At 42.2% G+C, this 23,823-nt stretch overlaps 2 protein-coding genes across 4 annotated transcripts; one reads left to right on the top strand and one right to left on the bottom strand.

The window, feature by feature from the left end:
• Positions 1 to 331: 331 nt before the first annotated feature.
• On the bottom strand, positions 332 to 2,541 carry mrpl35 (mitochondrial ribosomal protein L35). The gene is made up of 4 exons (XM_035425882.1): positions 2,367 to 2,541; positions 1,684 to 1,876; positions 1,272 to 1,416; positions 332 to 918 (listed from the first exon to the last, which is right to left on the bottom strand). Exons 1-4 carry the CDS (start codon positions 2,392 to 2,394, stop codon positions 730 to 732), a joined length of 555 nt encoding a protein of 184 aa, XP_035281773.1. The 5' UTR covers positions 2,395 to 2,541; the 3' UTR covers positions 332 to 729.
• A 2,434-nt stretch (positions 2,542 to 4,975) lies between these two features.
• immt (inner membrane protein, mitochondrial (mitofilin)) lies at positions 4,976 to 23,752 on the top strand. Of its 3 annotated transcripts, none has more exons than XM_035426222.1 (14): positions 4,976 to 5,177; positions 9,598 to 9,671; positions 9,974 to 10,163; positions 10,566 to 10,716; positions 11,576 to 11,704; positions 12,816 to 12,932; positions 13,133 to 13,269; positions 13,563 to 13,666; positions 14,763 to 14,898; positions 15,106 to 15,235; positions 19,680 to 19,900; positions 20,356 to 20,487; positions 22,125 to 22,254; positions 22,544 to 23,752. In XM_035426222.1, the coding sequence occupies exons 1-14, from the start codon at positions 5,136 to 5,138 to the stop codon at positions 23,149 to 23,151; spliced, it is 2,301 nt and encodes a 766-aa protein (XP_035282113.1). In that variant the 5' UTR covers positions 4,976 to 5,135; the 3' UTR covers positions 23,152 to 23,752. The 3 variants fall into 3 exon arrangements, with proteins under 3 accessions (XP_035282113.1, XP_035282112.1, XP_035282114.1); XM_035426221.1 differs by having other exon boundaries at positions 19,677 to 19,900; XM_035426223.1 differs by lacking the exon at positions 11,576 to 11,704 and having other exon boundaries at positions 19,677 to 19,900.
• Positions 23,753 to 23,823: the final 71 nt, after the last annotated feature.

The following is a 23,823-nucleotide window of genomic DNA, read 5'->3' as shown; positions in this document are numbered from 1 at the left end:
TTTAAGATTTCTTCTAAACATGTATACATAATTAAAGGGGGTAAGTTTGCTTGAGGCTTTGAACTACATCCCTCTTGCCATCCTCAAAGAACATCAGAATACAATTTTATTCCTGAGTCAACAAAGCTATCTGTGCAAAGAAACCTCTTATTATTCCCCCTGGGGGTGATGTCACCTATTGCAGATATTTAAGTTCACACTTTTGAATTGGGTTACAGACTTTCCAAAATAGGGCCATGAAAAAGACAAGGTGAATGCAATATGCTTTTGTAAGGTATTTTGCTGGGTAACTCAATTGAATACACGTTAATTGTAGAATGACACATTATTTTTAAAAATTTAAGTTTTTTTAATAAGAGGGGTGCCCTACACAGCTTTCACTAGACATACAATACAGTAAATTCCTCATTTGTTTGTCCGAGTATAGCTTCACTATAGCTTCTCTTTGAAAATCCAGAAGCTGTAACACTATGGTATTGTTCATTAAAACAATGACCAATAATGCTTATGCCGCAAGTGAACTTAGCTTTGCATAAAAATTTCCAACAAAGAAAAAAAAAAACTGCAGTAGGATGAAAAGCCACTTTGTTAATTTATTAAAATGTTCAATGCAACAGAAGGGATGTCTCTTGGCTTTCTGGAGCCTGCAGAGTTCAGGAGCATTTGTAAGTCCTTTACATTTTGAGATCAGTATAATCATAATATTTCTAATAAGGGTTATTGAGTATTTTACACTTTGAGGTTGGTACGATCGTGATACTTCTGATAGGGATCATTGAGGTACCAGTTCCTCCTTTTCCAGAAAGATGTGGTCATTTTGTCTAGAAGTTTGGTCTGCGTTCTGTTGCAGAACACGTGCTGCCTCAGGCGCGTTCTCCTGGCTGGCAACTTTTTCCACAACTTCTTCTTGTATCCAGACTGTTGTGAAATGAAGGGAGACAGAGGGAAGAGAGAGGAAGGGACAATGAGAAAAAGCGAAAGGAAGAGATGAGCAGAATTGGGAGGAGAAAATGGATTGGGAAAAGAAGAGAAGGTAAGTGCAGAAAGAGAATGGGAGAGAACAGAATGTAAAACAAAAAGAAGGGAGAGATAAAGAAATGGTAGGAGGCAAGTAACCCCTTTTTTTTTTATTAAATAATGAATACCAGAACTGTGCTACAGTACGGATTGTACCCATCCCGACACCCAAGTCAAGGCATTGTGCCCAAGATGCTGCTCTTGAGACATTACTGCTCCCCTTTCCCTCTTTAAGTGAACCTGAATCACATTACCTTTCTCCTCAACCACAAGCCACAATGCAGACGCAGGAACCGCTTCACCACCGCCTTCACAGTCTTCCTCTTCCCTCGCTTTACACTGTAGTAGGTCAGGCTTCTGACAGGATGTAGTGCCAAGCTGGGCAGCAGGGGCTGTATCCTGGACCAGGAGGCATGTTCAAGAGAATTCTAAGCAATGAAGTCAGCACTTGAGTGGCTCTCAGGTGCTGGATTCAGTTAAAGTACTGGTTCTCTTAAGAAAGGTTCTCTTAAAAATCAGTCTCCTAGACATTGCTAATGGTTCTCGAGTAATCTTAGAATCATAAAAACTGGCGAGTTATTTTAAATGATGAGAGTGCTTTTAAAAAGGATAAAGACAAACACCAGCAGGACATCATCAGTGAAGTGGCGTATTAAATGCCCTCACCGTTGGAAAATACTGTGGCAGGGCGCGAAATTGAGGTCAGACGGTGACACCTGGGTCCAGAATGGGCGGACTCGTGCTGGATTCGGAACTTCCCGCCCCAGACGGGAGAAGAGGCGGGTCAGCGGAGCCGCGATGGTCGCATCCCGGTAAACACAAACCTTCGCCAGACCACCCAGCGCTGGTCTGAGCAGACCTAGTTATATGACATAAAGGCGTCGACATTTTTAAGACTCTAAGTGGAGTGAGATATTCCGCTTTAATGATGAGATATGAGGAGCCAACTGACCTGTGCTCATGCTAGTTGGCAAACGAACTAGCCACAAAGTAACGGAGATTTCCATTATCGACAGTGTTTGCCAATAGCAAGCTCGCCAGGTAGGAAACACTACTGACATGAGAACAACTAGCACGTTCTGATATAAGCTGATTTGGCTTACTTATTTTGTTTGCTACCAACCACTAGGTAATACAGATGACACCCTATATCTAGTTATTGAACACTGAAAAATCAGTTGCGGCTGAAATACGTCCACGTCGCATGTCTTTCCATGACTCATAATTTCACTGAGGCTGTGTATTTAATAGCACACAATATAGCTACGCAATGCTGTATTGGTTTACTGGAATTGCACTGCAACACTCGCTGCTCAAAACAACAATATTTAGCCTTTTGTAATACAGACCTGATAGCTTCACCAAGTTGGTTGCCATTTGCCTGCTGCTTTCCGTCCCACGCTGACCTTTAGTATACGGTGTCTCACTGAGACAAACAGAACGACTCGTCGTCGTCGTCGTCGTCGTCGTCTTCTTCTTCTTCTTCTTCTTCTTCTTCTTCTTCTTCTTCTTCTTCTTCTTCTTCTTCTTCTTCTTCTTCTTCTTCTTCTTCTTCTTCTTCTTCTTCTTCTTCTTCTTCTTCTTCTTCTTCTTCTTCTTCTTCTTCTTCTTCTTCTTCTTCTTCTTCTTCTTCTTCTTCTTCTTCTTCTTCTTCTTCTTCTTCTTCTTCTTCTTCTTCTTCTTCTTGGTTTTATGATGGTTGATAAACAGCATTATGGTGCATTACCGCCACCAACTGAATAGGAGTATGAATCCTTTTTTTTGTAAATCCTGATCCATACCGCTCTTCAGTTGGTGGCAGTAATGCACCATTATGCTGTTACTACCTCAAGCAGCTCAAAGTTAACCTCTGGAGGTAGGAATAAATTGTTTGCTTGATAAATCCATCTCCTCAGCCTCCTTTTCCCCCACCCAACCAAAGCTTATCACCATTTTCTTCTCTTTCTCCCAACATGGTTCTAAAACTTTCCTTGTTGGATGATTGTCTGCATGACCCTGTAAATTAACCAAAGCATATTCTTAACGCTTAAGCCTGAATCACGTCCGATTTTGTAAACTGTGTACTTGCTGTGGATTTATAAGCCAAAACATCCATAGTCCAGTACCAATCTCATTAGACCTATAAAAATATTTTTTTAATGCCATTCTGTCCACTCCCCATTCTGTTCCATTCTATAGTTTAATGGCGGATTACTGCCTTCGTGGCGCATACCGCCTCCTACTGGAGTAGATATGGACTAACTACTATAAACCCTGCAATAGCAAAGTCAGTAGTACTTGTAAAAACATGTAAAACTCATATCCACCCTCAATTCTCTGCAATCTGTTAAATAATCATGTTTGTTTCAGATATATAATAAGCTCTTTGCTAAAAAAACTAACACCGGCTGAGTACTGCAGCACCTCTGCTATATTAAAACCAAGCCCTGCTACCTTTGACTGCCTGTCTCAGTTCTCTCTTCTACATAAGCAGCACATTGAAATATAGCATGGTTGACTGTTTCAGGCACTGCACAGTGGTTATACAGTCCCGTAGCATGCTTTACAACACACTCCTTTGTATGCCTTACAGATGTCAGTCTCTGTTCTCTGTGTCCCAGAGAGTCTCCCACTGTTGTGTGTGTCCTGTTGAATGAGTGCCCTTGCAATTGGCATTGTGGAAGTACCAGAGGACGCTTTCGTAAATCATCCACCTTCTCATTTCCTCTCACTCCCACATGAGTTGGTTCCCAATCAAAACAGACCATGATGCCACCTTGCTTAGGTCTCTTCATTGACATGAATAGTTCATATATCAGGAAAAAGCAGTAGTGGCACTGGGGGCAAGGCCACAATTCGTGCAATTTCTCTGTTTATCAGGTCTATTTCTTCTGCCCATGTGCCAGCTTTCCACCAAAAATCCTGTACCTGGCTTATCTGTGTTCTTGTGTTGTGTAGCGCCAAGACAACTGCTTGGTTGGGAACAACTTCATTTAACTTTTATATAACTTTATTTCTGTGCAGTTTTACAAGAAATTATCGTGCCATTAACTTATCCTGTAACTTCATTTTAAGAGTATGGAACTTCATTTGTGCTGTTTGCTAGCAGACAGCTATTGACCTATTGAACCTGTTACTTTTGCTTTGACATGTCTCTCTTTATTTTGCGGGCTAATTGGCCAGATATGACCGGGCTTAATCCAGCAGCCTACTGAAAGTCATAGTAGGTTACATTCGGTGAAGTTTCACACAACTCTGACGCATGTTGCTAGCTACCGATAATAAATTATATATTTATCTTAGCATTTAAACTGATATTGCTCGATGAAAAAGAATGGAGGCCTCATTAGGTCAACCGGTTTTTGTTAGTGGAAAATCTGAACAGTGCATTTTCTGATCTGCATTGCCAATTGTACCAGAGGAGGGCACAATTTTCCAAAATAGAACAGTAGCTAATACATATCTATACCTCTATTCCTCGAAGTGTATCTATATATCTCTGTAATATTAAATAGAACCCTCCGCCCAGCTAAATGAGTTAGCAGACCAATCCTTATGTGAAAAACACGACAATTCAAACATTGCATATTTAATTATAAATCACATTGTGGCATTATGATGATGGTATTTGGAAGCTGATAGAGAACAATTTGACATATTTATTTATTATATGTGGAAAATGTTACATTCATAAAAAAATGACCAAGGAAAATCATTAAGCTAATTTAATTTAAAAGGGAAATAGAGTATTAGTACACACTCGATGATAATTATGAACAAAAAAGCTTCACCGCCCCCTAAACGTTTGTTGGTCCCTTTTCTCGTTTTTATGAATTATATTTATTTATTTATTGCTTGTTTGTTGAAATCTTTATTGCTATAGTGTCGTTGTTAGTATTAATAATAGTCTACTATTTCAAAAATAAGGTCGTTGTGAACCCATGACGTTTTTTTCGCAGCAGGGCGTGCCTATAACGCATGCGTAGCTTGGTCTGCCTCTGTTACAGGGCGAAACGGGGTTGGAGACACAGTGGTCAATGAAAACCTGCTTTTGAGGGTGATCGCTTCTATAATGTTTTACTGAACAAAGATACTTTTCTGTCACCGATAGCAAAGACTTGGAAGGCGTAATCACAAACATGCTCCGTGTCTGTAGAAAAGCGGCAAGTGCAGCATCTCAGGTAAGGACAATTCTAGAATGGGACTTGGTTAGCCACTGTCATTCACTGACCCAGCTCTCTAGGCCTGCTGCACAAATAGTAAAAGTAACGTCGCTTTGCGGAAGCCATTTTAAAAGGTGTCCAGTAGAATGTATTTTATGGACCCTTGTGCGACAATCATGTTGCTATGACTGGATTGTCTTACTTTATTGTTACAAATAAATTAAATCTAACGTTAGCCAGTTTGTAGGTTTTATGTGGTGTGCGTATTTCTACGTGAAGCACGTAGCACGGGAAGAGGCGTGTTTCTCTTTAGTGGATTGGCATCACCGTTTAACGTATAAGTGCCAGTTTTTCATAGAGTGACATGCAATTCCACCAATAAGCGCACTTTGCTTACAGTCCCACTGGCCTGCCTTGGATGCGATATGGGTGTAAGATTGAACGTGCTGCTCTTTTCCTCTTTCAATGACATCTCAGTGGCTACAAAACAACCTAGCTAACGTGAAATAGTTCATTTGTCTTGTGTTTTGATAAAATGATAGCACATTGTACACAACATAGTTTCGAATATTAAGAACTGCATTTAAAATGACGACAAACGAGGAGTTTACATTGATAAAGTCGATGGTATTTTTAATGCAGGAGGCCATGACCTTGCCGGTGAAATGCTTCAGCGAAAGCTAGCTAGCTATATGAATGATACATGACCAGCCGAATATCATGCATGTGCTTGCTGGGAAGCTAGCTAGCTCAGTTATTGATTAACTTTGAACGAACTAAACATAGGATTTGGAAATAAATACAGTCATATGCAGTGGACGACGACCACTGTTGTGAAAAGCAAATTTTTGGTAGAATAGTAGCTAATGTTATCATGTGAAATTAGCCAGCTGGAATCAATTTAGCTAGCTGATATATCGGTAGTGAACGCTTGCTGGCGTAGGTTGCCACCGGTTGCTACTGGTGCCTGGCCATCTGGCCGCTTTCCCTCTTACCTGAGGGTGTTTGCTTCTGATAGCTTGGCAGGTACAGTGATGCTGAAACAATGCAGGTCGTCACTCTGTACTGTCTTTAGACTTTAAATCTGTAAGCATGCACAACTAATTCAGTTCTTACGCTGAACGTGTACACAATTGATCTGCATGTCTTATGGCAGATTAGCCTTGAAAGGGTTTTGAACAACACATGATTATTTATTAGCTAGCTAACTATCCGTGAACTGTATCTCTGCCAAGCTCATATTTAAAAGTTTGCTCAGAAGCACTGTAAGCCGCTAGCTAGCTACGGTGTGTTTGTAAAGTAGTGTTCATGCCTTCTTCATTGGCACGACACAGCTTACTCAAGATGAAATCAATAGCACCACAAGACAACAAATGGAATTCATGCTGCATCATAAGACCTTCCAAGTCCATAGAGCAGTAGTTCCCAAACTCAGTCCTTGGGACCTTTGTGTATGCTGGCTGTTATAGCCAGTCTCTTGCTCAGTAATTGTTATTGAACATGTGTTTAAGTTCTTTAATAATATTTTCCTTAAACATTTTTAAACAAAGTAGGTTTTACTTTGTTTTTGCATTCTTCATTGTCTACCAAATAGTCGGTGTGGACACCTGGCCACTAGAACTTTCTCTAATTAGGAGCCGATCTGTTGATTCACCTCAATAGTCAGTCAAAATGATCAGTTAATTAACCTCTTAACCTCTGTTTATGTAATTGTTTGCAATATAGCACAATGTGGTTATGGGACTTTTATTCTTCATGGCATCCATAACTAGTTCTGGCATAATGTGGCTTAAGAGCCCTGCTTAAAATTCCATCGTAAACCAGCCTAAACTGGTTTACGCTGTGTATTTGACTATTTTAGCTGGTCAACCAGCTGTTCACCTGCTGACCAGCCCATATAGTTAGCAGGTCTACCAATTGACCACCAGCTTAATCTACCAGCTTAATCAGTTGTGTCCAGCTAGAGACAAGCTTGGACCAGCCCCAGACCAGCCATGGCCAGCAGGAAGTGTCAAAAATACTGCTTAAACCAGCTCTGAATCTGGTGTTGGCTGGAATTTTCAGCAGGGAGGGTAAAGATTTCCTCAAAACATGAAAATTGACCAATTAAGAAAAATTGACAGCTTGTTAAAATTCTGGGATTGTAATTGATGGAATGAAACCAGCATATACTGGGGTCCCCCCAATCGAGTTGAAGAACCACTTCTGTAGACAATGCATCACCCACCTGACCTCCCACCCCCCCCACATTCCTCCTGAGAACTGACTGGTCCTGAAAAGGTGCAAAATCTGTATGATACTTTTGGCCATGTAGAGCATGTGAACACTTGACATCCAACATCTCATCTAAAATAATGAGCATTAATATGGAGTTAGTCCCCTTTGCTGTTATAACAACCTCCAAGCTACAGTGCACGCATAATTCTAGTAATGAATCATATTTTATGTATACTTAAGTCTACCATCAATTTGATTTTATAAGTATCATCAAACCAAATTCCATCAGCATTATAAAGAAACTACAGTCAAGGCTCTACTTTGTCCAGTAATTTCATGTTTGCAATATAATACTGAACTTACCTGAACATTTGCAATTCGTTTAATTTTATATGCTGCTTGACTAGTGTGCTATCCTGGTAATATGAATGAAGTTTTCCAGAAGTCAGAATACATAATTGGGTACTTTAGTCTGTCTTGTTATGAATGGCTACAAAATCAAAAGCAATATTGAAAGAAACTTCTAGAAAATCCACAGTACAGTTACTAAAGATAATTAGGCTGATTGTTCTGCAGTCATAATTTGATGTTATTTCTAGGCTTTACAACAACAGTAATAACAATACTTGAGCCTAAATAATGTAAACAGCAAATTTAGGTTGATTGTTTCAGTGAATGGTTATTAATATTGTTTTTCATTTAAATATGAAGAAGATTCAGTTATGATACAACAATACTATGTTTTATTATAGCACATGTCATGCAACACCGACAACACCAGAAATTGATCTAGCAACCAGTGAGTGAAGTGGAACAGAATGGACCAGTATGCTGTACCGGGTCGTGGTTTTGCTCAGCCCCCCCCCACTTCAAGCACTGTTTAGAAATTAACACTATTGCTAGCTGAAGGATTGTATGCTTAAACAGCGTTTCTTCAGTATTAATGTAGTGGTTCTCTACGATTGAATTGATTCTGAGACATATGGTTTCGATAGGCACACACATTTTTGATAAACCTGCTTCTCTGGAGATTGCTTTGGATTGGGTAGCATCGACTGAATTATTGATCAATAGAAACATATGTTCAGCTTGCCTCCTTTTCTTTTCTCATGCCCATTTCTTCGACACACCCTATGCTCCAGTCTGTAGGTAGTGATACTTGATGTTCATTGGTACTCTCTGTTTCCATTCTTTTTGACATTTATGCGTATTCTACTGTTGGTAATATAGCATCTTTAATTGTTTTCAAGGTAGGTTTCTGTGTGATTTCTCCTATAGGCAGACATGTGGCCTGCCTAAGACATTTCAATTCAGGAAAAACCCTGCATTTCAAAAACTGGATTTATGTATGTGTTTCTCGATGCCCTGAGAACCTGCCCTACCACCCATGGCTTCCAATGTCTCTTAGCATGATTAGAGATGTCCTGCTTGATGCTATCGCCTGATTCAGTTATTTGTTGCACTATGTATGTAAATATGGTGCAAGAAATGATCTGATAATGTTAAGCAATGCCAATCAAATAAACTGTGAATTAAATATCAAAGGTGAATACCAAACCAGTGTCAGGATTTAACCGGCACACAAGTTTAAACTGTTGATATCAACAGAATTTGAAAATGTCAGGAACTGGCAAATTAACAAGGGTCAAGAGAGAAATGGGCTAGTCTATACTTACTCTTTTTCAGTCTCCCAAGCTGCCGTTGATACATATACTCCTGAAGTAAGCACTGATAATCTTTCAGAAAACAGTGCTCATTGCAGTTTAAGAGGGAATAATGGTGCTAAAGTCCTTAAGGGCAACAATGATGGAACTAGTCAGGTGTAGCAATCTGTGTTCAATGTGCATTAGAACAATTTGGATGGGTCTGCAGTGTAGGAGGACAGCTCTAGGTGGATGATCTCAGCAGAAACATCCCCACTGGCAAGAGACTGGTACAGGCCACTGCCCAAATGTAGCTTCTGCTGGCTTTTGCCAGTTTGAATTCACGATTTTCCAGCTTGACTTTTTCCTGTTCTGAATTCAAACAAATAAAATCATGAGTATTTTGGCTTTCAACCAGTATGTATACTTCCCTACTCTGTGACACTTGAGTAGGGAAGTATACTTGGGATAAAAAGGGGTTTTGTTAAACAGGGTTCCATGGAGAGTTCGTGAATGTGAAGCTGTGGGTGTGGCCAACAAGCATCCATATGAAAGTGTATGTTTTGCGATTCCTACAGAAGTGCCTGTGTGGGAATGCATCGCTCCGTCCCCTGCAACCCTGTCGCCGCTACACCTCAGCAGGAGACACAGGGTATGTATCGTGTGACTGATAAAAGAGGGAGTTTGAGGCAACTGAGAAAGGGTTGACATCTGAGCCCCACCCAAACAGACACTCAAGGTTGCATTATACACCAGGGGAAAGGGGTTATTTTTCTGCCCAGTCCTCCAGTGCTGAGACAGGGGTGATGCACTATATTGTATATTCTCAAGGATTTCTTTGAACTTTAAGAGACTAATGAATCATTGTCATTGATGAGAATGAATAAATTAGTTTGAAATCAGTCCTGGAAAAGCTGTCTCTGTCTTTGGTGATGGTTCTCTCTGTGTTTGCAGGGTGACTGCGGGCAAGATTGTGGGAGGCAGCCTACTCGTTGTAGGTGGCGGCCTTGGTGGCACAATCTTGTATGCAAAATGGGATCCCAAGTTCAGGGCCAATGTGGAGAAGTATGTTCCTTACTCTGAGCAGGTTTTTGAAATGGCTCTGGGACCGTCCACTTATTCATTACCATTGCCAAAGAAGCCGGTAAGCGGAAACTGCTCAGGAACTGTGTTTATAGCAATTGTTATCGTTATAAAATACCACAATAATAGTAATGATTACAGCTATACTGTGTGTGGCATTATAAGTTTGAACTAAAAGGACTGTGGCCAGAGATATGAATGAATTAACAAAACAAATGTTTTCCAAATAAGGAGAGTAAAGTAAAGTTCTGCTCCTCTTTGCATCTTTATCTGGGATGTGAATAATTTATTGGGGGGCATTGTATATCAATGTAGGTTGCAAACTACAGGTGTATAATGTACATATAATTCCTTAACATTTAGCTCCAAATTGCTATACAAACATTTAGGAGCAAATCACTTGGAACACAGCATTATTGCTTTAGTATTTTTGGTTTGTCGACTGTCTGATTTTTGTTTCAAGGTAAAGAGTGAGGTTACCTCTGTTGCTGGAGTCTCCAAGGAGCCCAAACCACTCAAAACGAAAGGCAAAGCCAAGGATGAGGAGAAGCCTGCAGAGCCATCGGCTGCTGTGGAACCGTCTCCACCCCTACCCCCTCCACAGACCATCGAGGGTGAGCATATTACTGTATCTGCATCTGAGCAAATTGCTAAAATATCTGTTTTTTGCAGTACTTGCTTTAGTCCAGGCCACAGAAGCCATAAGCACAGAAAAGTTGCAGTTTCCTTCCATGATTCATGTCTGATGCAGTGATGAAAATCCATGGGGCAGGATTATTCCTATGTTGTTTACATATTCTGAAAATGAATGGAAATTGGCAAGGCTGGCTTAAGTGTACAAAAAAAAAGACAGGTTTATCATGGAGTAATGTTGCTATATGATTGCTGAGGGGATCCGCCCAGGAGGATGCTATCATTGGCAGAGAGCCAAGTAAAGGGCTACTAGAGCAGTCCCAGCTCTCTATGTTCCATCTTAAGCACAACCACACTCACTCCTCTCCTTACTTTTTTGCCAGTGCTAACAGTAAGTCTTTTTTTCATTTTGGGGCAGTTTAGGCTGCTCCACAACTGGCAAAAGTGGTACTATATGGAAAAGAGGCAAGAAACCTGTGTTACAAATCGGAGGTTCCATTTGGTTTATTCTTTTTTTGGTCAGTTTTTTTTTTGTGGAATTTTCTAGTAGTAAACGCCATGCCAGTTAATATGTTTGATCAATATTAACAATTCAGAGTAATTGATCAGCGCTAGGCTATACGTTCAATACTTGAGAACACATCATAATGGGACAGTTTTCCTCCGCTCAAGCATGATCAGGATTAACACCACAGCTCTTGACTTGTGCTGTTGGATAATTGTATCTTGCGCACAGTTTGTGGATATGAGCTTACTGGACTGCATGTCCCTGGTATGGCTGTGTGTGTACTGAGTGTCTGAGTGGAACACTCACCCCAGCGCCCCACCGCTATGTTCCAGAGGCCTCCACAGAGGCGGCGCACATCATTTCCACCATCAGCGAAGTGCCCTCTGTGCCTGCGCCTGTCATCAACGAGCCGGAGTCCCAGCCCGAGGGTTTGCCCCTGGCTGCTCCGGAGGCCCCGGCAGGTCAGAGGAGACCACTCCGCCCCCCATGAGCTCGTCGTGTCGCTAGCCAGAGGGGTAGACCCGGGTGCACGCATGCTGGGTCTGCCACACAGCATGCCACTGCCCTCTTTTATTTCCATTGGGCCCATGAAAGCTTGCTTGTGGACGTGTTCTTTCTGTTCATCTTCTCGTCGTTTGTGTCTGAGGGAGGGTTTTGTTGCACGTACAACATAAAAACACCACCACTAACGTTCTTTACAGCTGGAGTCTGCTAACCTTTTATATTAATTATTTGTGTGCATGTTTTCCAGTGGCCATACAGCATGACCTGTCTGTCTGTCTGTTTGTCTGTCTGTCTATCTTGCCTTTAAGAAGTGTGTATGTGAATATCATTTCACAGGACATTGGTGTCAAGTGAATGTACGGAGTATATGTGTGAATAAAACTGTGTGCCTGTATGAAGGGAGCATTCAGAGTGTGTGTTTGTATATACACTACATGGCCAAAAGTATGTGGACATCTCACATCCAACATCTCATCCAAAATTATAGGCATTAATATGGAGTTGGTCCACTCTTTGCCTCTATTACAACTTCCACACTTCTGGGAAGCCTTGGGGCATTAAAGCAGGGATTAGCTTCCATTCAGCCAGAAGAGCATTTGTGAGGTCGGGCACTGACTGGACAATTAGGCCTGGCCCGCAGTTGGCTTATAAATTGTTCCCAAAGGTGGTAGATGGGGTTGAGGTCAGGGCTCTGCGCTGGTCAGTCAAGTTCTTCCACACTGTTCTCACAAAAAAACATTTCTATATGGCCCTTGCTGTGTGCCCAGGGGCATTGCAATGTTGAAACCGGAAAGGGCCTTCCCCAAACTGTTGGGGAAGGACATAATTGTCTGGAATGTGATTGTATGCTGTACCATTAAGTTTTTCCTTCATTGGAACTAAGGGGCCTAGCCCAAATCATGAAAAATTGCCCCAGACCGAGGGCTGTCCAAATACTTTTGGCAGTATAGTGTATCTGTGAGGAGTGAGTATCTGTAAAAATGGAGTGTATATGCATGGATATAATTGTGCGCCTGTAGGTGGGGGTATATTGTGTTTTTGTGAATCTAATTGTGTGTGTGTCTCTAGGAGGGGAGTGTACCGAGTGTGCTCATGAGGCTCACCATGCTGTGAAAGAACGCCCTCCAGAGGAAGTAGCTGCCCGCCTTGCTGAGCAGGACAAGGCTGAAGAGGACATCCTGGCCTGTAGGTGTTGTTGCCATTCCCGTACAAGCTCTGCACTCATGGTGGATATGGACAGTGATTATTTTGACTGATAATCAGTTCTTAAGATTTCTTATGAATTATGTTGATGTCAGTGAAGATTATATAGATAATCTTCATGGTAGTGATGGTGATCTTGGTAAGCGATGGTGGTGATCATGTTTATGTGTTTGTGTGTACAGCTCTGTCTGCTTCACTGGAGGAGGCTCTTGGCAGTTCAGCCAAAGTGACCCTGAAGGCCCTTGCGGCCCAGGATGCAGCAATCACGTCCATCAACGTGCACACACACAGGCTGAAGGAGGCCATGGAGGATGAAGAGGTGTGGGGCCATTGTTGCCACAATGTGGAAATGCTACTCTAACTTGCCACAGAGCTTCTGCCGAGTTTCCACAGTGTCACAACATAACTACAGTGTTCCCACAGTGGTGCCACAGCATCAAGTTGTCATCATGACTTTGTTGCTATGTTACCATGCTGTCCTGATGCTGCCACAGCATCACAATGTTGCAATACTGCTGTCACTATTCTGCCACTGCATTACAGTTGGCACAACAACATTGAACCTGGACCTCAGCCTCCTAAAATGGCTTAAACTTTATTTTGATTGATTAGGCTTCTGCGGATAAGAAGGCTATGCAGTGGCGTGTACTGGAAGATGCCCTGAAGGAGCGCAGCAAGACAGTGGATGAGGCTGCTGACGCCCTGCAGAGTGCCAGGTCAGTACATGGGGGTATCTACCACAGGTCTGGATTGATTTTCAGGGCTCTACGCTAGCATTTATTTCCAAGGAGCATGTGCTTCTAAGTTGAGAAATTAAGGAGCACACGAATGGATCCCAGTTAGAGGTGCTCCTAACTTATTTTTCCAATAAGTTGCTGCTCATCAATTTTCAGAAACAAATTCTCATAAAATGGGACCCTGATTGGGCTCCAGGTCATGTAAGTGGTGCAAGAAATCTCAAGCCACTTCCTTTATGGATGAATCGGAGGTGAACAAATCCATTCCTTGACAGCCAGTGTGTATGCAGCTTTTGTTTATACCAATTACCCAGGCTCAATTTGCATACACATAACTGTGTATGATAATCCCATTCACTTGGATAAATTAAGTTCTGGTATAACATTTCATATACACAGGAACACTATTCAGCTGATCACGTGAATGCCTTGGCTAATTAATTACCTAAGAGTGGAAGTTGGCAAAAATGACTCTCCTTGCATGTCCCTGGGTACATTTAACAGAGAGCAGGGCAACAAGATTCGTTCCAGCAAGAACAGAGGTTTACTGTTGTTAAATCTAAAATTGTATGTCAGTGACAGTAAATGGTGTCTCAGAATTGGAGCATTTACAGTCTGGGGATTAATATGGTTGGTTGTGAAAGTAATCGAACAATTTCTTTACCTGAGAAAATTGAGTACTGGTTGAAGCAGGAACTGTGAACTGGGACAGATTTAAATTTTTCTGCAGTTTGGCTTGGCCTGTATGCTTCATTACAAATCTTTTTTTTTTTTTTTTTTGCAGCACATTCTGTATATTTGTAAAAGTTCAAATGGACAAAAGGTTGTGTCTGTATAAAAAGTATATATATGTGTAGTCTTATTTAAAATATTTGTTAAGGTTTTCATTTTTGTCTTGATGTGACGTGGGCTAATAATTTGGTTTGAGCTGTGTGTGCTTGCGTACAGGAATGTATGTATGTGTGTGAGAACTGGAGTGTTTGTATCTGATCCTTTGTGTGAGAGGCTGTGTATTGAATCCTCTTTGTGCACACCTGTGCATGTTGCAGTGTACTAAAGCCTGTCTGCACTACAGGACTGAACTGGAGAAACTCAGGGGAGTCATAGATCACGGAAAGAAGACTAACCTCCCCTCAGCCCGTGCACAGATCCTGGCAGCTGAGGAAAATCTGCACAACATGCTGGTGGATCTGGACAACATGGTGAACAAGGTAAGTGTGAATAACCTAATATATATAGTAAACATAAAAATAACAAAGCATTCATTCAGATGGTGGTGGACAAAGAAATTGTCAGGGGTAGCAGAGTGTGGGGGAGCTTCCCATAAGGGAGAGCCAAGGAGAGTGAGGAGAATGTGTGTGGATGCCTGGGTGTTGATGGACGACTCATGTTTTTGGAAATGGCTGTCTTTGTTCCAGGTGACGACAGCTCAGAGCGAGGCAAAAATCCTCTCCCAGTACAGCGAGCTTGTGACTGAGGCCAAGACCCAGTTCCAGAAGGAGCTTGACAGCATCACCCCTGAGATCCAGTCCGGCTGGAAAGGCCTCAGTAAGTGTGGACCGGTGGGAATGCTCTAAATGTCCTTAGTGACCCAGGAATATTATATTGCCTCAGCAAAGACAAAATTGCACCTTAGAAGGACTAATGGCATTGAGAACTCTACATGAGTTTATATTCTGAGTCTGGCCTTAATTTTTTTTATTGAACCCAGGATGAATTTTCTGAACCAGACTCTAGGTTCCTCATCCTCGGTATGTCACCTGGCACGAAAATATGCTGTAATGACCATAATAATGTTTAGATGTGCTGGCCACTGGTCTCAGTCCAAGAGTAGCCTGTCCACATAATAGAGATTATCAGACTTTATCTCTGTGTGAGATAACACTGGAGACAATCTACATTCTGTAACAGCAGTTTTTGTTCTAGATTCAAAAGAAGGGCGGAATAAGACAATTTAAGGACCATTGATGAGTTGATAGTGCTTATGTCTGTTCTGTGGGCTTTACTTGTAGAGTAACCATGTAGATGTAAAACTACAGGGACCTGTAAAGAAGCTAGTTGAAAACACTGTTCTTAAGAGGGAGATTGCAATCTGGCACCTTGTGAGCAAGAATGGTTTAAACGGCAGCAGTGACTAGGCTGCTACTCTATTTGTGGTGTCTACCATGCTATTTGTGGGCCATACGAATAGCATTCTTCCTTCTTGTCACCCTTGATAATACCGAGTTAGGAGTCTCGTTTTATCAGAGTTGTGCTGCATTCCATGCATGGACTTCTCTACCCCCTTCTGACATAGACCCATTTGCACGTCATGTGGCTTCAGTCCAACTTCAAAGCAACCTCGCATTTAAAGGACCGTGTTGATATTTTGTTGTATATAAACATGGTTTCAAACTAATATGAGCACCCATGAAAGGAATTCTGCTCCCCTTAAGTCGTTATTAAATACTGCTGTGGTTGAAAGCCAACTCAAGGAAAATTTTTTGATCAGAATATATGTAGCATGAACTAAGGAGGAAAAAGAGGCTGATAGAATTGCATTTTTTCTGTCCATGGCCATCGTTGATTTTGTAAATGCTATGATGATCTATTATTAAAGTTTTTGCCGGAGTGGGAATTTAGGCTATTATTACCATAATTTGTGAATGTATTGATATTATCCGATTTATTTCAATAAGATAACCTTTTAACAAACTGACTTTTGTAGTTTATTGCATAACACTCAAACCTAACTCAACGTATTGTTAGTTAGGTTAGTTAGCAGTTCCATTTCATTTTGTATGTCAGCTATAGTATTAAGGTGATCTCCATGTTTTCACAAATTTCTGTAATATCCATCCAGCTGACTTGTTTACCAACAAAAGTGAAATGAGGATGTGAGGGGGATTTTTCAGCCATATGTTAGCCTAATGTAATTAACTTATAGAGAAAAGATAAAGAAGGAAACCATCTTAGGCTATAATTTCTTGTTTTCTTGTGTATTTCATGGCTTGTTACCAGTTAGAAACATTTAAACTGGTGAGGTAACACTGTTCTGTTATACCACACATGAAGGTCAGTTAATGTTGTACTGTTGAATGTGGACAATACAGATTAGATTTTTTTGCTGTCCATTGCTCTCTTGTACTGTTTTTGGAGAACGGAATCTACATTAGACAAGTGTCCCATTCATGGACTGACATAATTTAGGATTGGAGAGATATCATGAAATTGATAATAGATTTTTATTTATTTACTTTATTTTTCTTGTCCTGTCTTTGTGACTGCCCTAGAGACTGTATTTTTGTTTTGTTCATGCAACCATTTACTTTCATCGGGGTTTATTCTTTCAAATAAAACTCTAAATCCTCTTGATCCTTCCTAAGGCCCAGTCATTAGTGAAAGATGCCCACATGTAAGGTTCAAAATCAGAACCAGAATTTAAGGTATAATTTCAGATTGGCCATTTTAGACTCGGACATCCCACAATACAAAGATACAGAAGGGATTAACGTTGTTGTGAAATGAATGTAGTTGAATGGAATAAATGATTGCATTCCCTGGAAGAGGACTTGGACACGGGGCACCTTTCCAGTGTTCACAGCGATTGCTCATTTTTGAAATGAGAACAATAAAGGACTCTTTTTGATGGAGCTTGCACCCCAAGTGTGCTGATGTTTGTGCCCTGGCCCTGTGGCTGATGTGCTATGTCACTAACGCTTTTTTTATAACTTTACTTTGGTGGAAACATATTAACCGCTCTGATCCTTCCCTTCTCTGTTCAGACTTGTCTGATATCGGTGAGTGTCTGCTGTGCCGTTTCCCTTCTCTGACCACCTGCTTTGATGCAGGCTGAACTCTTTATAATCCCACCACCAGGGGATTCTCTCCTTTTGTAATGGCCAGAATGGCACTTTGATTCAGAGCTGATCACTACAGACAGAGCCACTGTCTGGGTAGTGAACTGCCAGAGCACTTTACACATGAGCAGTTGCACTTGGTTGAATTCCAACCTCGAAAAGCTCTCAAAGACTACTGTCACACTTCGGACACACAGGTGAAATCCAGACAAGGTTTTTGGTGGATTGACCAAGCACAGGTCAGTCTACTTTGCAAGGGCTTGCTCTACCAAAATCGGGTTTCATGGAAGTTGTATATAAAGATGTGTGTTGACCAGATGGTGACAATCACCATATCAAGGGAAACTGCCATCCAACATCTGCTTCTACTGTTCCCTTGTCAGTACATAGACAGAGAATCGCATCATAGATTCAACTCGCACTGTGACTGACTTAGACTTTCTGACTTAGATTCTTCAGATTACTGCAAGCTTTCATATTCTCTTTAGATATTAACCTTATGGGCAGGTAATGTTAAATGTTGTACATACTGTACTGTATCACAGATCATTTTCAGAGAAATTACCAAGCATGCCTTGAGGGGCACTGTCTGCAAGGATAGTTGACTCTCATCCTGGCTGCAGGCTCCTGGTTGGCTAATCTAATTTCTGGCACGGTTCCGTATTTTACTGAAATTGATGTTTTCCACTCTTTCCACACTTGTTTTCTTGGTGCGAATGAAACACTAAAAACGACAGTCCACTGGCTCTTCTAAAACATACTAACAATCCCTTATCTAGAGTAGTTGTGGGTTATGCACAAGTAGGCACGACAGTGAAAGGGTAGTACACATGGCAGACTCTCAGCCTTATGAACGACTTGGAAAACTGAGATTATTAGCAACTCGTGATAAACATGGCTCCCATTTTACTAAAATATAAGCAGATTTGCATTTAGCTTTGTTTTGGTTTTTCAATAACTTGCTGGGCACAGTGTTGCTTTTGACTGTATATTGAGACACAATGGCTGTTGCTGGCAGACTTTACAGTTTACATTAGTCATGCCTTGCCCACAGAAGCAGTACCAGCGGCAGCTGGCACTGAGAACTGAGTGGCATGTGGGAAGGTTGCACCCTTATCAGTTTAAGTCATGTGGACTGTTGGAATTTTTCAGTGCATGCACGCGACTCATTTGCCCTTTCTGTTGCGTAGAGGACAAATTGTATGACGGCAAAAGGTTTTGTGTCCTTGGCTGGCTGAAACATGGGCATGCTCTGTGAAGATTTTGGAGATAATGACCATTGTCAACTTGTACTGTTTACATTTTGTAAATGGTCTACTATGGAGTGGGCTTTGTGGTTTAACCTGATCAGCTGTTATACAACTGTTCTAGTGTGGAAAGCACAGTGCACTTATTGTAAAGTGACAGGATTGATGGTTCGGTTGATTAACATTTTAATATAAGTACAACAAAATTAGTTACTTATTTTCTTTGAGTGTGGAATAGGGATGAAAAATTCATGCAATTGTTTTAATTGATCTTTATTGACATGGTTATTGAAATGTAACCGTTTACTCAATAACATTAATTGACCAACTTTCTTATTAACTGTTTACTATTAATCCTTAGTGTGGAAACATTGGTTCCCAGCAAAGACACGGGTCTTGAGTGTTCATGTAATGTTTTAACAAGAATACCCAAATTCTTTTAGCCTGTCAAGGTCTTGTGCAGGCCTGCATGATTGTTAGTGTTCTGCTTACTGCCATGGATTTGATGGTTGGTGCTTGCAGTGAGGGCACACTTTATATTGAGCATAATTCTTGGAGCCTTCATAAAGCATAGCATGTTCATTAGCCTAGCATTACTGTTCCATAGTACATTCATTAAAAGCTACACAGCTTTATGGCAGCTGATATAGTGATGTACTTTTATATAAAGAATTAATTTAAATGTCTAGAAAACATTGTGGGAAACACTGCTTATAATCACTTTGTATTGTGATGACTTCATGGTGATGAAGATACTCTTCATGCTTACTAAAGACCTGCCCTTGGGTCAGATAGTTACCAGGGCTGGAGCAGAGCCACAGTTAGCCAAAGTGAAGTCTCCTCTCCTCCTTCCTCCACACCTCCGCAGCCTCTTCTCTGATTAGCTCTCTTTGTGTGGTCCAGCAGGTAAGCTCTCCGCCGATGACCTCAACTCTCTGATTGCCCACGCACACCGGCGCATCGACCAGCTGAACCGGGAGCTGGCAGAGCAGCGCGTGCGGGAGCAGATCCACATCGAGGCAGCACTGGAGCAGCAGAAACTGGAGGACAAGAAGGCACTGGAGGTGGCAGTGGCAACAGCACTTGAGCACAGCCGTGAGGAGATGCGCCTGGAGCAGCAGAGGAAGGTGAGGGAGCGCAAGCGAGCGCCGCCTTAAGCAAGCCCCAAACCAGTGCATCAGGACGTCTCCCAGCAGTATCCAGTGAGCTGTGACACTGAGCTAGAGAATTAGCTGTACTACTATTGCCCTCAGTGCAGGTAGTTCTGTGGTTCTAGATCCTGTTCATTTCTGTGACACTGGTCTTTGATGGCTTTAAATCATTAACTGAAATCAACCATGTCTATAGTTTCTTTATGAAGTTGAGTCAATCAACAAATGTTACTAGTAGTCGTAGTACAATTGTATCGATTGTAGTCGTATTTGTAGTAAGTTGTAATGATGTCAGTCTTCCTGTAGCAGCATGTTTGTATTTGGAGAGACCCATGTATTAATTTGGCTTTGTTTTTTGACAAAAGGAGATAAGAGTGCGTGTGCGTGCTTGTGTGTGCAAATGAAGTAACATGCCATGTGTGTTTGCCTAGGTGGAGGAGGTCCGGGAGGTGATGGAGGCAGAAATGAGGACTCAGCTGCGCAGACAAGCGGCTGCTCACACAGACCACTTACGGGATGTTTTGAAGGTGCAAGAACAAGAGCTACGTACAGAGGCTCAGGAGGTAAGTAGCATGTCCTAAACCTGCCCATTGGACCAACCTGTTTTAAACCAGCACCTTAGATCAACCTGTTCCAAACCTTCCACTTGGACGAGTCTGTCCCAGACCTGCCCCTTAGGCCAACCTGTTCCAAATCTGCACCTTAGAACAGCCTCTCCCAAACCTGCACCTTAGGGCAGGTGTACCTTATGCAATTTGTGGGCTCCCAATTGTTTTTTCAGATTGGGACCAAATCGTCAGAAAATGCTACGTCTTAATGTCATTACTCAAGGTATGTGATTCTGTTCTGGACCGATCCAACTGGTTTACAGGCTCCAAATTGGTCTTTTTTTTTTGACAGAAAAATTTGAGCACTGTCTGCTTGAATTTATCAGGTGTGAGGTCATGCGAACAGATTCTGTGTTTAATTCCCATTGACCAATCAGGAGGTGGATCCATGTATGATGTTTTGCCCATGGTTCTTTGCCAACTGTATCTGCTCTGTAATGTTACTGTACAACTATGTCTTCAAAACTGTTTTGTGGACAAGGGAGAAAGAAGATAAATTAGTTGAGTTGTGGAAAAGAATTTGAAATGAAAATACTCTGCTGTTCTTACTCTGTGTCATGTGTTTACTTTTTCCTCAATGCATGGTGCAGTTATGAACAGTTTACTTAAGATCAGTTTATCATCAATATAGACTGATAATTACGCCAAGATTGAAGATCCATTCTTCCCTGTGTGAAATCATGTTGAGATTACTAGGCAACGTGATCCCATGAGAGAATTCCCTCAAACCAGTTGGAAGGACTGATCTGGTCAGGAGCATGTATAGTCTATCCTATCATCGTATTAGTTGTCACAATCTGACCTTGGTAAGTGCGAGAGGGAATCCATACTCCCAACGGTGTAACCCGTGAGAAAAACATATAATGTACGTCGGCCCTTAGACCAACCTGTCCAAAACCTGCTCCTTAGACTAACTGTCCCAATCCTACAGTTTAGACCAATGTTTTCCGAACCTGCACCTTAGACCAACGTTTTCCAAACCTGCATCTTAGACTAACCTGTTCCATACCTGCACCTTGAACCAGCCTGTCCCAAACCTGCACCTTAGACTAACCTGTTCCATACCTGCACCTTGAACCAGCCTGTCCCAAACCTGCACCTTAGACCAGCTTGTGCCAAACCTGCACCTTAGCCCAACGTGTTCCGAACCTGCACCTTAGACCAACGTTTTCCGAACCTGCACTTTAGACCAACGTTTTCCAAACCTGCACCTGAGACTAACCTGTTCCAAACATGCACCTTAGACCAGCCTGTTCCAGACATGCACCTTAGACTAACCTGTTCCATACCTGCACCTTAGACTAACCTTTCCCAAACTTGCACCTTAGACCAACATGTTCCAAACCTGTACGTTAGACCATCCTGTCTCAGACCTGCAACTTAGATCAACCTGTCCCATTCCTCCACCTAAGTCCAGGTGGTCTTAATCCTGCCCCTTAGATTAGTTTCAAACTGTCACCTCTCACCTGAGCTTGTTTTCATTCTGGCTGAATGTTAATTTCATGAGATTGAGCTGTTAAAGGAAGTTTTATTTGGGACATTTTATTTTGACTATTCTGTGGATTTAAGTAACAAAAACTCTTCCTTTGTAGAATCTGACCAATAAGCTGATGGATCAGGAGACTGAGTTCAGGCGGCAGGCCCAGGAGCAGCTGGATGGCTTCACCCTGGACATGAATTCAGCCTACGCTCGGCTGAAAGGAATGGAGGAGGCCATTGACAGTAAGTAGATATTTGCTCTTGACTCTTCAGGCATCATGGTCCTCTCATCCAGCAGTGCTTTCTGCTGAAACATCAGGTGTTTCATGTTCCCATGTAATCAGTGGCTCCAATAACGTTACGTGACTTGAGCTGGAACAAAGACCTGCCACCCATTGACAGATGCTTAACCCTAAGCCCATGTGTAATGTGCTATGAGTGTGTTTTGTGCTTGTGCAGTACTGTTTATTGGTGTGTGGGTTACATTCTTGCTGTCAGTGTTAGGAGTGATGCCCCTCTGCCTTTTCTCCAGGTCATATAATTGCTGAAGAGGAGGCCAGGAAGGCGCACCAGCTATGGCTTTCGGTGGAGGCCCTGAACTACTCCCTGAGGACGGTGGGGGTTAACGCCCCCACCGAGCCCCTGCAAACGGCTGTTCGAGCAGTACGGGAAAGCTGCTCTGATAACGAGTTTGCCCTGGCACTGACTACCGCCCTGCCTGAAGAGTCTATCCAACGCGGCATCTACAGTGAGGCCTCGCTCCGTGCCCGCTTCTACAGGATCCGCCAGCTGGCACGCCGTGTCGCCATGATCGATGAGACGCGCAACAGCCTGTACCAGTACTTCCTGTCATACCTACAGTCCATCCTCCTTTTTGAGCCGGAGCAGGCAGTGCCCCCGGCCAAGCTGTCTTCTGAAGACCTCAACACTTTCAAACTACTCTCTTATGCCACCTACTGCCTGGAGCACGGCGACCTGGAGCTGGCCGCCAAGTTTGTCAACCAGCTGCGGGGCGAGTCACGGCGGGTGGCCCAGGACTGGCTGAAGGAGGCACGGCTCACCCTTGAGACGCGGCAGGCGGTCAGCCTCCTGTCTGCTTACGCCAATGCAGTTGGGTTAGGCACCACCCAGGCTCCATAGATGGATGAAGTCATGCTTAAGGGGAGAGCTCTCGTTTTCATAAACAGGCTGGTTCAGGTCCTTTTGAGTGTAAAATTCTGAGTGTGGAAAATAAAAATAAAAATAAATTGGACATAATATGGTGCCAGTAGAGGTGTGTTCACAGAACGTTATCCCTCAGCTTCACTCGACCAGTGTGAGCGAGCATCTCATATTTGTACTATGATGTTCAGATGTACAGTACCTCACATACCCCTCCAGCTGCCCCTTTGGTAAAGTACAGGGGACACACACCTCCATGCTCATAGTGAGCACCCTGCACTGAGTGGAACGTAAGTGTATAAGTTTAGTTGACACGAGGGCTGCCAGTACTACATCTGATCATTCCCCTAACTTAAAAAACCACCCTCCAGACCTCGCTGTCTGATGCCCACCGCCCACCGTGTTATTTGTTTTATGACATTTTGGAATGCTTTGTTCTGGTGGATGTTGCATTTTCCTGGTTATTTGGCCAGGCTTTGTAAAATGAAGTTATGATTCGTTTTGACATGCTCTTCATTCTTTCGCCCCCCTCCCTTCAGCACTGCTTCATATCAATAAAACATGGAAGATATTAACCTGACTTTGACTATGTTTGGTAATTTTATTTCATTTCATTTATAGTAAATGGTGGCACTTCTATGAACATAAGTT

This window comes from Anguilla anguilla, chromosome 7 (genome assembly GCF_013347855.1).
Source record: "Anguilla anguilla isolate fAngAng1 chromosome 7, fAngAng1.pri, whole genome shotgun sequence".
In the NCBI taxonomy this organism is placed as follows: Eukaryota; Metazoa; Chordata; class Actinopteri; order Anguilliformes; family Anguillidae; genus Anguilla; species Anguilla anguilla.
Note: the sequence above shows the minus strand (reverse complement) of the source record. Positions and strands in the feature narration are given on the sequence as shown.